The sequence below is a fragment of the Mastigoproctus giganteus genome, chromosome 3, assembly GCF_048544385.1.
Source record: "Mastigoproctus giganteus isolate SK-2022 chromosome 3, ASM4854438v1, whole genome shotgun sequence".
NCBI lineage: Eukaryota > Metazoa > Arthropoda > Arachnida > Uropygi > Thelyphonidae > Mastigoproctus > Mastigoproctus giganteus.
Window position 1 is genome coordinate 31216282 of NC_143577.1, and position 13286 is coordinate 31229567.

A 13286-nucleotide genomic window follows, 5' to 3' on the forward strand; every position below is an offset into this window, starting at 1 on the left:
TAGTAGGAAGTCAGCTGTGTGGCTTCTGAACAAATGAAGATGGAATGTCAATATGGGACTAAGCTAACAATGTTTGTTAACTTATGGGCTGAAAACTTCTCACTATGGTAGAGCAAAGCAATTGAGTTAATCTAGAAATGATTTATACAGTCAGTCCTCATATAACATGTGTTTACACTACACGAATTCGAGCATACACGATTTATAAATAGGGGAACAATATCGTATATAACACGAACCGAATTCGCTTATGCATGATTCGCCTTTGTGTTTACAAGAAATGGCAGTTGAATGCAGAATCACCCCAACTGAACGCAACACAGTAGGAATGAAGAGAAGATTCTGAAAACGTATTTATGTTTTTTATATCAGTGAAGGGGAAACATATTTCACCATAATAACGTAAAAATCCACACAATTCCAGCTATCTATATTATCGCAAATGCAATTAGATCGAGTTTACTACCCGTTTATAACAGATTCCACTAGCAGGAACGCAACTGGAAATTGTTTTTATTGTTTTATGGTAGTAACCCCCAGAAATGTGCTTTAGTAAAATGTGAGCTGGTGAGGTGTTCATAGTGTGTCTCTGCCTTTACGGTTTGTTTATTCAGGTCCTACACGCGTACAGCTTTGTTTATGTGTATCAAGTGTGCCAGCTCATTTTGTAATTGTGTTTTATTCCCTAAAAATGAGTAAAATACTTAAACGGTATGAAAAGGAAGCACCCTGGTGAAGACACTACAGATTCAAAGAGAAAAAGAAAAGCAATATCGATAAACAGAGTCAAAAATTCTTACCCAGGAAAATTTATAGTGGCCTCACACTAGCGTTTATGGCCAAAATCACACCGGCCTCCAGCCCACCGGTGTTTCCCCAGTAAAGCTTATGGCCAGTCCACCTCTGTTGATAGAGAAAAAATATGAAATTGTGAAACGCTTTGAGCGAAATGAAAGACCATGTGTCATTGTGCACGTGCTACAGGCCTAAATGAGGCAACGCCGAAAATTACAAAGAATGCAGAGAAAATAAAAAAAAAAAACTTTCATAGCAGGAACAACTCAAAGTGCAATTAAAATCCATTAGATTAAGACAAAAGAATTGGAAGAGATGGAATGGCTGTCATCTGTTTAGATAATAAATCAAACAAAAACCAAGTTTGCTTACGATAGAAGCAAAAGCATTAGCAATATTTTATTACGTAATAAAATACGCAAGTACTTTATTATGATAATTTATTGTGTTTGGTAATGTTTTGGTTACAAATGCGTGTTCAATCTTGGGTGGTCGGCACCTAACCCTATTTTTCCCATAGGGCCTGTTGTTTATATTGCACGATTTTGCATTGCACGAGGGTTTTTAGGAACACCACTGATATACTATATGAGGACTCACTGTATTATACAGTGCCCTGTACACCTGCTGGGTATAACAGAAGTGAATAATGATGAAGATAAATATTGGTAAGCAGATAAAAAATAAAACTTGGGAGACAATTTTAATTTATTTTTATTTTATTATGGCAGATGGCAATGTTCTGTCACTTTAATATTAACATAGCATGTATTATGTTGAATTTTATAAAGAGGACATTTGTAAACAGGGTACTCTGAAACATTTTTCTTGATATTCATATATATGAGGTTTTGATTGGCTGCTTCTATTGTCTGATTTAAATCCATGTGCTTATTATTTTTTTTATAGAGCTATCTCAAAGACAAAGGAATAAAAACTAACCTGAGTACAGTTAATTATTTCAAAGAGATAATATAATATAGAGATGCTGAAAGAGATGTTTTCAATCTTCACAGAAACTTTGCAATATATTTCATTATTTGACTTTGACACATTTCATAATAAAGATAACTTATCACACATATTTCACTCTAAACACTATTCTCCTTATTAAGTATATTTCATTCTAAATCAGGGATTCTCAATGGGGGTGATATCGCCACCAAGGGGCCAAAAATGGGCTTTTGGAGAGCGAAAAAAAATCATGGATATTACAATGGTTTGTGGTCACTGAAAGTTCAACCCCACCCGACGACATCTTATTCTTTAATATTTAATTTCTCTCATTGGGTTTTCTTTTCCCCTGATATTACTGATTTTTAACATATGATATATTATATCAGGAGTGAGTGAGAAATTTGGTAAAAGGAAGATAGTGATGTGATTTATTGCAACCACTGTTGCTTTTTATAGGCATTAAATGCCTAAGCTTCCAGAGGTAATGTCTCCGCAATCCTTGGCGTTTGCGCCTTTCCAACAGCTGCGACCTTGGCAGCGACATGGTGTAATTTATTTATTTATTCTTTTGTTTCATTGGTCAATATATGAGGCATGGATGGGATGAGGAAATGTTTTGGTCTATTGCTTCTACTTTATGAGCTTTATTCTACTTTATTGGTCCTTGAGGATATCACAGACATTCTCTCAGATATGCCAGACAAGCTGTACTGGCTACCTGGAAGTCAAAACGAGTGATGGAACTGATATTCGGGTGACATTCAAGTTAAGTAGACCCAATTTCGGTGAAGTCCAGACGGTCTGTGACAGCCAAATCCTTTGCTTGCACCTTCAAATTGGTGGGACTGTTAATAATCCTGGGTATAACCTCCATTTACAAACACACTGTGGGTGACCACCACCTAGGTATGGACCAACGTAAGCATGGGTCGAGGTGTGGCGCCCACACCACATGGAGGAATGCCGCCCCTCTGTGTAACCAGGCAATACTAGGTGGTAGATGACTCATCAACCGGTGCAGTACCACAACTTTGCTAATTGGAGGCTTGAAGTGGTGGAACCCATGTTTAGTCTCCAGAGCTAAGTTCTGGTCAACTCTTTCCCACCTCTTCCATCATGCAGTCTGACTGATAGATTTTTGAGGTTATGATGAACATCATGGCAAGATCCAATCTTCCTTACATTTCGAGGGTACAGCTCTAAAACGGTGTTCGCAGGCCGGCCGCTAGTTAGTACACCAGACCGAACCTATTGGTAACTCTTTAGGAGGCTTCTGGATCACCTAGTGTATAATCGTGCTACCTCTACTATGCCAGATAGTGGCTGGAAGGCGTCCAAGTAGTGTGTATGCAGGGGGCATTGTCGAGATACGTTATGTCAAGGATATGGGTATATTCTTACCACGTGTACGCCATATCCAAAAATTGCATTACTTCATACAGCATGTACCCCCACTCTTTCTTACTATTGAATACACCATGAATTGTCAAACTAATAGAGTAAGCTTATCTGCAAAAAGATCCAAACCTACCAAACACTTCCAGTTCATTTCGCAAATATATATGGTCTCAATTCTAATCTCAATGATCTCCATTTCCACTTGCAGTCTGCCAAACCCCATGTACTTTTTCTGACAGAATCTCAGTTATCGGTTAATTCAACTACTGCTCATCTCAGTTACCCAAATTATTCGCTGTATGATTCCTTTCGTCTCAAAGGTGGTACTTGTGCATACATCCGTTCAGGAATACCAGACAATCCTAACCATACAGTCAACACGCTTGATCTTTTTCTCTCAAACAACCCTTCTAAGTACACGGTCGAAGTGAGTGGTTCTTTAGGTACCCGTGATCACAACTTGGTGATTGTCTTTTTTTTCAAATGGAACCTTTATCTCATGGCTATTCCCAACCTTATATTGTTTGGCATTACAAGAGTGAAAAATGGGATGACCTGCGATATTTCTTTTCCTTGGTCGGACTACTATTTCAAAACTTCTGATGACAACGTTTGCTCTGATCGTGTTAGTGAAAATATTCTCGTAGGAATGGAATCCTTTATTCCACACTCCACTTTAAAATCTCATCCTTTATCTAAACCTTGGTTTTCCAATAAATGTGCTAAGGCTGTTCAAGAGAAGAATGTTGCATATCGTAATTGGCTTGTTTCTAATTCTTCAGCTTCGTTTTCTGCCTAACACCAAAGCTCGCAACAATTGAAAAGCAGTTATTAATCAGTCCAAACTAGAGTTTGAACAGTCTAAGAGTAGAAAACTTGCTTCTTGCCCTAATGGTAGCCGAGCATTCTGGTCTCTTGCCAAAGCTATTGGCCACAACTTTTGCCCATCTCTGCTCCCACCTTTGTCCAAACCAGATGGTTCTGTTGTCACTTCAGCCAAGGATAAAGCTGACCTGCTAGCATCCCATTTTTCTTCCAACTCATGTGTCAATGATCTTGGTAAAACACTTCCAACCATTCCCAACACACTCCATTCAGTGCCTCCTGTGGTCTTCCATCAAAAGGATGTCAGAAGGATTTTAACGAATCTCGATGCTAAGAAAGCTCCAGGTCCTGATGGTATTTCTCCATTTGTTCTCAAAACCTGTGCTCCTGAACTTACTCCTGTTCTTTGCCACCTTTTTTCACTTTCTTATTCCAAAGGTGTTTTTTCCTTCTGCTTGGAAATTTGCTCATATCCAAGCCAGTTCCTAAAAAGGGTCAAGTCCCTCCCATTCATTTTCATCCCTTTGCAATTACTTCTACTCTCTCTAAAGTAATGGAGAAATCAATTAACCACCAACTTTTAAACTACCTAGAAACCTTCCGTCTGATCAACGATCGCCAGTATGGATTCCGTCAGTGTCGATCCACAGGTAATATTCTGGCCTATGTTGCCAATTTATGGACAAATTCAATGGAAAAGATCACTGAAAAACAAACAGTTGTTCTTGACATCTCAAAGGATTTCGATAGTGTTTGGCATAAAGGTCTTCTAAACAAGCTTCCATCTTATGGTCTGCCAACTGTTTTTTGTAATTGGTTATCCAGTTTTCTCTCCAATCACTCACTGAGGGTGATGGTAGATGGCTCTCTGTCTTCTAACTTCTCCACTAATGCTGGTGTCCCCCAAGGTTCAGTTCTTTCCCTCACTCTTTTCCTCTTGTATATTAATGATCTTCTTCTACTGACTGGAAATCCTATCCATAGTTTTGCCGATGATAGCACATTGCATTCCATTTTCCATTTTGAGAAACCTTTCCCTGCTCAATCAGCTTCAACTTCTCGAATATCCACTACCAATTCCTTAAATGCCAATCTCCGGGTAATTCTCCAGTGGGGCAAAGACAACTTAGTTGATTTCAATCCTTCTAAAACTCCGTCTTGTCTTATATCTCGAAAAAAGGATTCTTTTGCTCCTATGCTTATCTTTGGTGACACACTGATTTCTAGAAAACTGATATATCTCTTTTGGGGATTACCCTGACTTCTAATCTCTCTTGGCACATGCACATTACAAATATTGCTTCCTCTGCATCTAAAAAAATTTGTTTTCTCTTTCACTCTTGGCATTACTTTTATTCCAAACAGCTGTTCACTCTGTACAAATCACAAATCCGCCCTACCATGGAATATTATTCCCACATCTGGGGCGGTGCCCCCAAAACCTCTCTCAGGCTTTTAGATTCCATTCAGAAGAGGGCAGTTAGGTTAATTAACGACTCCTCTCTAACAGAGTCTTTCCACTCTGTCTCATAGACGTACTGTTTCTGCTGCATGCCTCTTCTACAGATACTTCCATGGGCACTGTTCTTCTGAATTGGCTTCTATAAGTCCTGCTCTCTCTTTCAAAACAGTCCGAACACGTGCCGCCACCAGCCGACATCCATTTACTGTCCAACTTCAAACTCACAGAACCAACTTTTCATCTTCCTCGTTTATTCATTCAACTGTCGTTTTCTGGAACAACCTTCCTTCATATGTATTTCCTGAAAATTACAGTCTACAGAAGTTCAAGTCTAATGTCAACAAATATCTTCTTTCGTCTTCTCAACCCCCAACCCAAGCACGGTACTAAGTACTATAGGTTCTAATACCTCTCGTGTTTGGGATTTTCATAAAAAAAGAGTAAAAAAGCAATTAGTACTGATTTTTTGTTTCCTTGTGGAAGTTGTTTATTTTGATCCATAGTGCTTTTGTGAGTGACATGGGCTATGAGAGTTAAATAAAAATATTTTTTTATTTAATTCTTTGTAGTTATTCAAACCATCATCATAGCAAGTGCCAAACCAACCCTGCCAACCAATCATGGCATGTGCCAAATAGAAAAGTGTCTGGGTGAATATCTAGCTTATGGTTTGTTTGAAAGCCCATTCGACTCAGGACAGCCTATGTGTCTTATGTGTGGTGGCATAACTACGGTTGATTGTGCGTAAGACAAATAAAAAATGGCACCCCTTGTAAAATGCAAAAATTGGAATTTTTGTATTTTTTAAACCATAAAAATGGCGCTCAAGGCATGTGCCCCACTTGCCTCATCCTAGTTATGCCACTACTTATGTGTGACAGCTCAAATGACGTTATGAAACCATCAAGGCTTTTAGATCACTGAAAAAGGAAACATCCTGATAAAGTTGGTAAACATATCAAATATTTTAAAACAGAATTTTGAGCAAATAAACACTGTTACTACTTTATTTAAGAAGAACACAAACAAATGACAATGGAATAATTGAGTCTTATGAAATTGCAGAAATCATTGCAAAAACTGGTAGCGCTCATGTAGTTGCTGAGACTGTTATACAATCCACATTAGAGACTGTAATTTCAACAGTGATGCATCAAAATCCTTCCAGTATTTTAATAGCACTGCCATTGAGCAACAATTCAATTCGAAGACGAATTGATGAGATGTCAGTTAACATTGTAGAGTAGCTAATTGACAAACTAAACACGAGAAAATTTTCTATTCAGATTGATGAATCCGCAGTTACTGACAATAAGGCCCTTTTAATGGCATACGTTCGTTATTTCAATGATGATTATAAATTGCAAGAAGAGATGTTTGTAAAATCTATAGAAACTGACTGTACTGGAGCATCCATTTTTGCTTTTATAAAAACATGGTTTGATGAAAACCAAGTACCATTGGAAAATTTGGTATCCTGTGCCACTGATGGTGCTACCTCCATGGTTGGAAGACAAAGATCACCTAAAGGAAGAATGTCCCAAAGTTCTTGCAATACGCTGCATTGTGCACTGTCGTCATCTAGTTGCAAAAAATATTAGTCCAGTTCTTTATCAATCTCTTGGTAAAGTTATTAAAACCATCAATAAAAAAGTCACTTAGCAAATATTATTGCTTTTTCAGAAAATTGCGTTGGTAATGAACAGTATGTGAGGCTTCTTTTACATACAGAAGTCAGATGACTTTCTAAAGGAAACTGTAACAAGATTTGTAAATCTTTTTGATAGGATAATTAGTTTTTTAGAAAGCAAAGGAGACACAGATTTAGCAAAGGAGATCAGCTGACACAAAAATAACATATACTGTATGGCTTGGATTTTTCAAAAACTTAATGAAGTATCACTTCAACTTCAAGGAAAATTAATTATGGTGATAGATTGCAAACACGTATTAAAAGCCTTCATTGAAAAACTGGAAATATTAAAGCAATTTAATGAGAAAACAATTTCATGTTATGCAAGAGTTAGCTGAAATCAATGAATCTCTTACCAAGAATGATCTTAAGAATTCTTCAGATCATTTGTGTTCTTTAAAAAGTGAAATGAAAAATAGATTTTTCAGATTTATTTTCTTTTGAAGTGAAGCCATGGATGTTAGATCCAACTGGATGCGATGCCGGGTCTGCTAGTGAAGAAATTAAAGAACTCATTGAATTGAAATGTAACGAAGAATGCAAATATAAATTTGAAAAGGGTGGAATGGCGGAGTTGTGGGGAGTAAAAAACAACTAAACTTCTTATCCAACAATATGGTCTGAAATGGCCAAAGTACCTCTGTTTTCCAACGTCTTATATGGTTGAAAATGGTTTTAGTTCAATAAATAAAATATTAACAAAGGAAACAAACAGAATTGATATGTTTATAAGGAGACATTAGAATTAAACTTACTAACATCATACCGAACATTGAACTTTTAGCTAAGAAGCATCAGGCTAAGGGAACTCATTGAATAAAAAGAATAAGTATAAAGTATTTTCTTGTTTAAAATTTCATGGGGGGGGGGGGGCAATTAGGAAAAAAAATGCCTAATAAAGCCCTTTAGGGGATTATAATTAAAAACGTCACTGCTAAAGAGGTGATACAGGATCACCTAGACAAGACAGCAGTAATAATTCAGACACAGCATGAGTTTGTTAAGGGGAAGTCTTGTCTGACCAATTTGATTGGATACTATGATGTGGTCCACAAAGGAACTGGATGCAAAGAAAGAATAATTTTGATATCATATATTTGGATCTTAGAAAGACTTTTGATACTGTTGCACATGGAAGACTGCTGCACAGTGTGGCATTGGAGGCAAATTGCTGCTATGGATAAAGGGATGGTTGAGTGGGAGAAGACAGAGTGGTAATCAATGGACACTGCTCTTTGTGGACTAATGTTATTAGTGAAGTTCCCCGTTGTTTTCTGTATTTATTATTGATGATGGTATATCAGGCTTAATGTCTAAGTTTGCAGATGATACAAAGGTCAGCAGGGTTGTTAATGACATTAATGACAGTACACTGCTACAAACAGGATCTAGAAAGGTTGAGCAAATGGGCTGTGAAGTGGCAACTGAAGTTTAACATTGAAAAATGTAAAGTACTGCATATGAGTAGCAACAACCCCAAAGAAATGTACCAACTGTGTGGTACTACACTCAGGGTAGTGGAGAATGAAAAAGACCTGGTGGTAAATCTCTCCAAAGGGGTGACAAGTGGTGAAATCACTATACTGTCATGGAGGAGTGCAAGAAGAAGCCCTCATGTGTAGCACAGTTGGTAGAATCGCCATCCTCCTCATACCAGGTGGAAAAGAAAGAGAAAGTATTAAATTACGTTAAGTACTACAGCGTACTGAATATCCTGTCCCTTTCTGTGTTCTGTCCTTTTAATGACTTCACCCAACATCTTTCTGCATTAGCAAAACAAATTACTGCCCTTTCACGAGAGTAGTGCATGTAAACTGAAGTGGTTCACACGATGCGTAGCATATCTAAATACTATTTTTCTATCTTGTTAATTATTTATTAAAATAATTAACAGGATAATTAATGACCAAAAAAGACCAACTTTGTCTAGCCCTTGTTGCCAAAAATATTGCAGTATGTTCAAAATTTATCATAATTTGCAAAAAATCTCCATAAAAAAAAAACTCCATTGGTAATGGAGTCTTAGCAATCAGGAAACATTTAAGAAAGACCTTACTGATACTGATTAACCCTTTCATGAGTGAGTTTTCTAAATGTGTGTAGGCCCCACATGGTGAATTTCTGATAGTGGCAGGTTCAGTGGAGTGAGTTTTTTTTTTTTTTTTTATATAGGAATTATACGTTCTTATTTTGACTTGACTTCCCAACAACATAAGAGTGAACTATCAATACTGAAAATGTGACAACTTTTTTCTTTAATAAACAAATTAAATAGTTCAGTGAATAAAAAAACCATCTCATATAATTATGGCATTTCTTTCTGCCAAAGGTGTAATATTTTTTATATTTTAATCTTTTCATAAATTAACAATTCTCTTGTAAATTAAACTAGGGATTTTATACTCTTCCTCTCCTCCTTTAGGATATGCCACTGCTTATAATGGCTTTTTTTGCGAAGCAGAATGCTGGCAAATATGCCTTTATTCTTAAAGATTATTGGTAACTCGCACAAGCTTAATTTAAAAATACTTATTTTTCCAATTCCCTCCATTTCCTTTTAACAAGATTTTAATGCATATCTTAAGATGTGACAAAATAAATATTTTTTGTTTGTTTATGCAGTAAGGTGATATGTTTTTAAGTTAAGAAATTACACCTACCTTCATTGTTAACAGTTTTTGGAGGAATAATCCACTTACAAGTGCTATTACAGTTTCCAGCAACAGAATATGAATCGCTTGATCCAGTGCTCAGATGATAACAACCTATACAATGTATAACAAAAATATATTCAGTAAAAGTAATGATCTAAGCAAAATGAAAATTAGCTACCACATACATTAAAAATTTTAACAAATAAAAACTATAAGGGTGTTCAAATGACAGACTGCAAATGTGGTGTTTTACATTGCAAAAAATAACAATCATTGCAGTTAAGAAAATTGACCCAATTTTCTTAATTCCTCGTCAGCAGACTACTCATAGTCTGCTGACGAGGCTACTAGTGACGGTCGTGTTCAAAGCCGCTAAGTGGATTTTTCTTATTTATTGATTTGAAATTATTGTTTTTCTAAAACTTTTGATTTAAATTTAGTAGTATAACATAATTTTGTGATTTTTTGATTAATTTGGTGTATTTATTCATTACTCGGCCTTGTAAAAGTATCGGTAAGGGTTTCCACGTGTTCGTAACTACCGTTAGTAACTTTCCCGCCATTGTGATACCGTACTAGATATACCGTAGGTTATATACCGTACTAGATAGCGTTAGTTGAACTTCGTTAGCAGTTAAATTGTACGTTTAAATAAATACATATAACGACTTAGATTACAAACGTAATATAATTAATAACATAACATAATTAATTAATAAATTAATAGAATCATGACTCAGACCAGAGCAGCAAAGCAAAAGGCTCAAGCTAATGGAAGTGCTGTGGCTCAAAGCAGAACTGAGGGGGGCAGTTGTCCTCTGACTCACAGCCTTATAAAATGCACTGTTTGCTTGATGTTTGCAGAGCAATCGGGTACGGGACATGATACTGCCAAGGGGGATATCTTTGTGTGTGCGCGATGCAAGGAGTGTATCGATATCAGGCAACAACTCGGCGTTCTTGTGGGCCTATATGAGAGCTTGAAGGACAGGGTGGATGCCCTCGAAGAAACTAAATTGAGGGGCCCATCAAGCTCTCAGCTGCCCACATCGACGCCAGAGCTTGCACTTGGGCATCGCGTGACACAGAGACAACCCCTAAGGCAGAATGCGCTGGTCCCGAAGGAACTAGTAGTTGTTGGCGACTCTATTGTCAGGGAAACGGGGAACATGCTTTGTAAAAAAGATAGGTGGAACAGGACCAGGGTATGTCTGCCAGGGGCAAAGGTTGATGACGTTGTAGAGCGAATATCATCTTTTAAGGGCACAAAAGGTGATATAGTTGTACACGTTGGCACTAATAATATTAAGAGTAGGAGACCGGCAGAATTACTTAACAAGTACAGGTCACTGTTGAACAAAAGCCGAGAATTAGGGTTGAAGTTGAAAGTGTCTGCAATTCTGCCCAGACACGATAGGAGGGAGTATATGATGAGAGCCTTGTCGATCAATTCGGCCCTGGAAAGATTGTGCAAGGCTCAAGGGGTAGAATTTTTTTCAGCCTGGACTGTACTTGTTAACAGGAGAGATTGCTTCTACAGGGATGGGATACACTTAAATAGAAAGGGTGCAAGAATATTTGCTGATGCTATCGAGGCAGTGTTAGGTGGGTCGGAAAACTGCTAGCTTGGGGGGAGACAAAGACCAATAGATTGACAGTAGCCACTGGCAGAGGTGAAAGAGATTCTTGCACTGCTTCTATTAGAATGAGCAGAAGCCTGAAAAACAAGATGCATGGTATTTCAGAGACTGCTGGCAGCCATTGCGGTACAAGTAAACACATGGGTTGTGTTAGGGTAGCTAAGAATAGAAACAGGTGCAGGTATACTTGCATGTACACCAATGCTAGGAGTTTAGTAAATAAATTTGATGAATTTGAGGTATTGCTCAAAACATCAAAGGCAGATATTGTTGGGATATCAGAGACGTGGTGTCACACAGATATAAGGGATGCAGAACTGCAATTTGGGGAGTACAACGTCTACAGAAAGGATAGACAGGATAGGAAGGGGGGAGGAGTTATGCTATTAGTGAAGAAACACATAAAAACCAAGGAAGTGAAGCCAGTCGACATCGCTGGACAGTGCAGTGTGGAATCAGTTTGGTGTGACATAAACATTGGGAGATCAAAATTGAGAGTAGGAGTGTACTATAGGCCTAATGACTCTGATGAGTATAATAAGGAACTGTACAGGGAAATAGAGTGGGCCAGTAAATCAGAGTGTCTTATAATGGGAGATTTTAATTTCCCAGATATTGACTGGAATTTGGGGCTGGTTACTCACACACTAGCAGGGCTTTTGTGGATTTATTGGATGATTGTTTTCTACATCAGCATGTTCGGGAGGCAACTAGAGGGAGTAATACTCTTGATTTGATTATCAGCAGTGATTCTTCATGCATTAAGAATCTGCAGATAAATGAACCGCTAGGTGGCAGTGATCACAGTGTGCTGAAGTGGGATTTACTCAAAGAGGTAACTACCATTAGGGGTAAAGGGAAGGGTTATTGCTTCCGTAAAGGCGACTACGATGGACTGAGACAGTATTTAAATTCTATACAGTGGGACCAACTGATGATGTTACCAACAGCAAATTCAAAATGGGAAGCATTCAAAGAACTTATCTTGGAAGCTACTAGGCTTTACATACCAACTAAGAAATATTGTTCAAGGTTTAGGCCAAAATGGATGTCCGATGAACTAATGAGGCATATGGCAGAGAAGAAAAATGCATGGGATACATACAAATTAACACATGACACAGAAGCCTATGATAGATACAAGTTGATATGCAACCAAGTTACAAAGGAGGTTAGGCAGGCGAAGGCAGATTACGAGAAATCCTTGGCAAGGGATGCAAAGAAAAACAGCAAAGAGTTCTTTACTTATGTAAACTCTAGAAGGAAGGGGATGAATCAGATTGGTCCACTTGATATTGATGGGTCAACTGTTGATGATCCTGCTCAGGTAGCTAACAAACTAAATGAATATTTTGCATCGACATTCACACATGAGGAGTTATTCAGCGAGGGGAATGCCAGAGGTGTATTCAACTCTAGCAGTAAGCTACAGAATCTTGAAATAACTGGGAGTAAAGTGGAGGAGAAACTGTTGAAGATAAACACAAGAAAGGCACCCGGGGTGGATGGGATCTATCCAGTTATATTAAAGGAGGCAGCAAAGGAAGTAAGCAAACCCTTAGCCATAATTATGAGAGCTTCCTTGGACTCAGGGGAGGTACCCATAGACTGGAAATGTGCAAATGTGACCCCAATTCACAAAGGAGGATCAAAGGCTGACACAAGTAATTATAAACCTGTGAGCTTAACTTCTGTTCCAGGTAAATTAATGGAGGTACTGGTTAAAGAAGCACTTCAGGATCATTTAGACAAGACTTCAGTTATAGCTCAGACACAGCATGGTTTTGTTAAGGGGAAGTCTTGCCTGACCAACTTGATTGGATACTATGATGCAGTCACAAAAGAACTGGATGCAGGGAATA

At 37.8% G+C, this 13286-nt stretch overlaps 1 protein-coding gene across 1 annotated transcript in view; it reads right to left on the reverse strand.

The window, feature by feature from the left end:
- Nucleotides 1-13286, reverse strand: part of LOC150087846 (cubilin-like) — a 152143-nt gene that overhangs the window by 47176 nt on the left and 91681 nt on the right. Inside the window, exon 11 of the mRNA XM_090369233.1 lies at nucleotides 9791-9895. Coding sequence (XP_090225359.1) covers nucleotides 9791-9895 — 105 coding nt within the window. The remainder of the gene's footprint in view (nucleotides 1-9790; nucleotides 9896-13286) is intronic.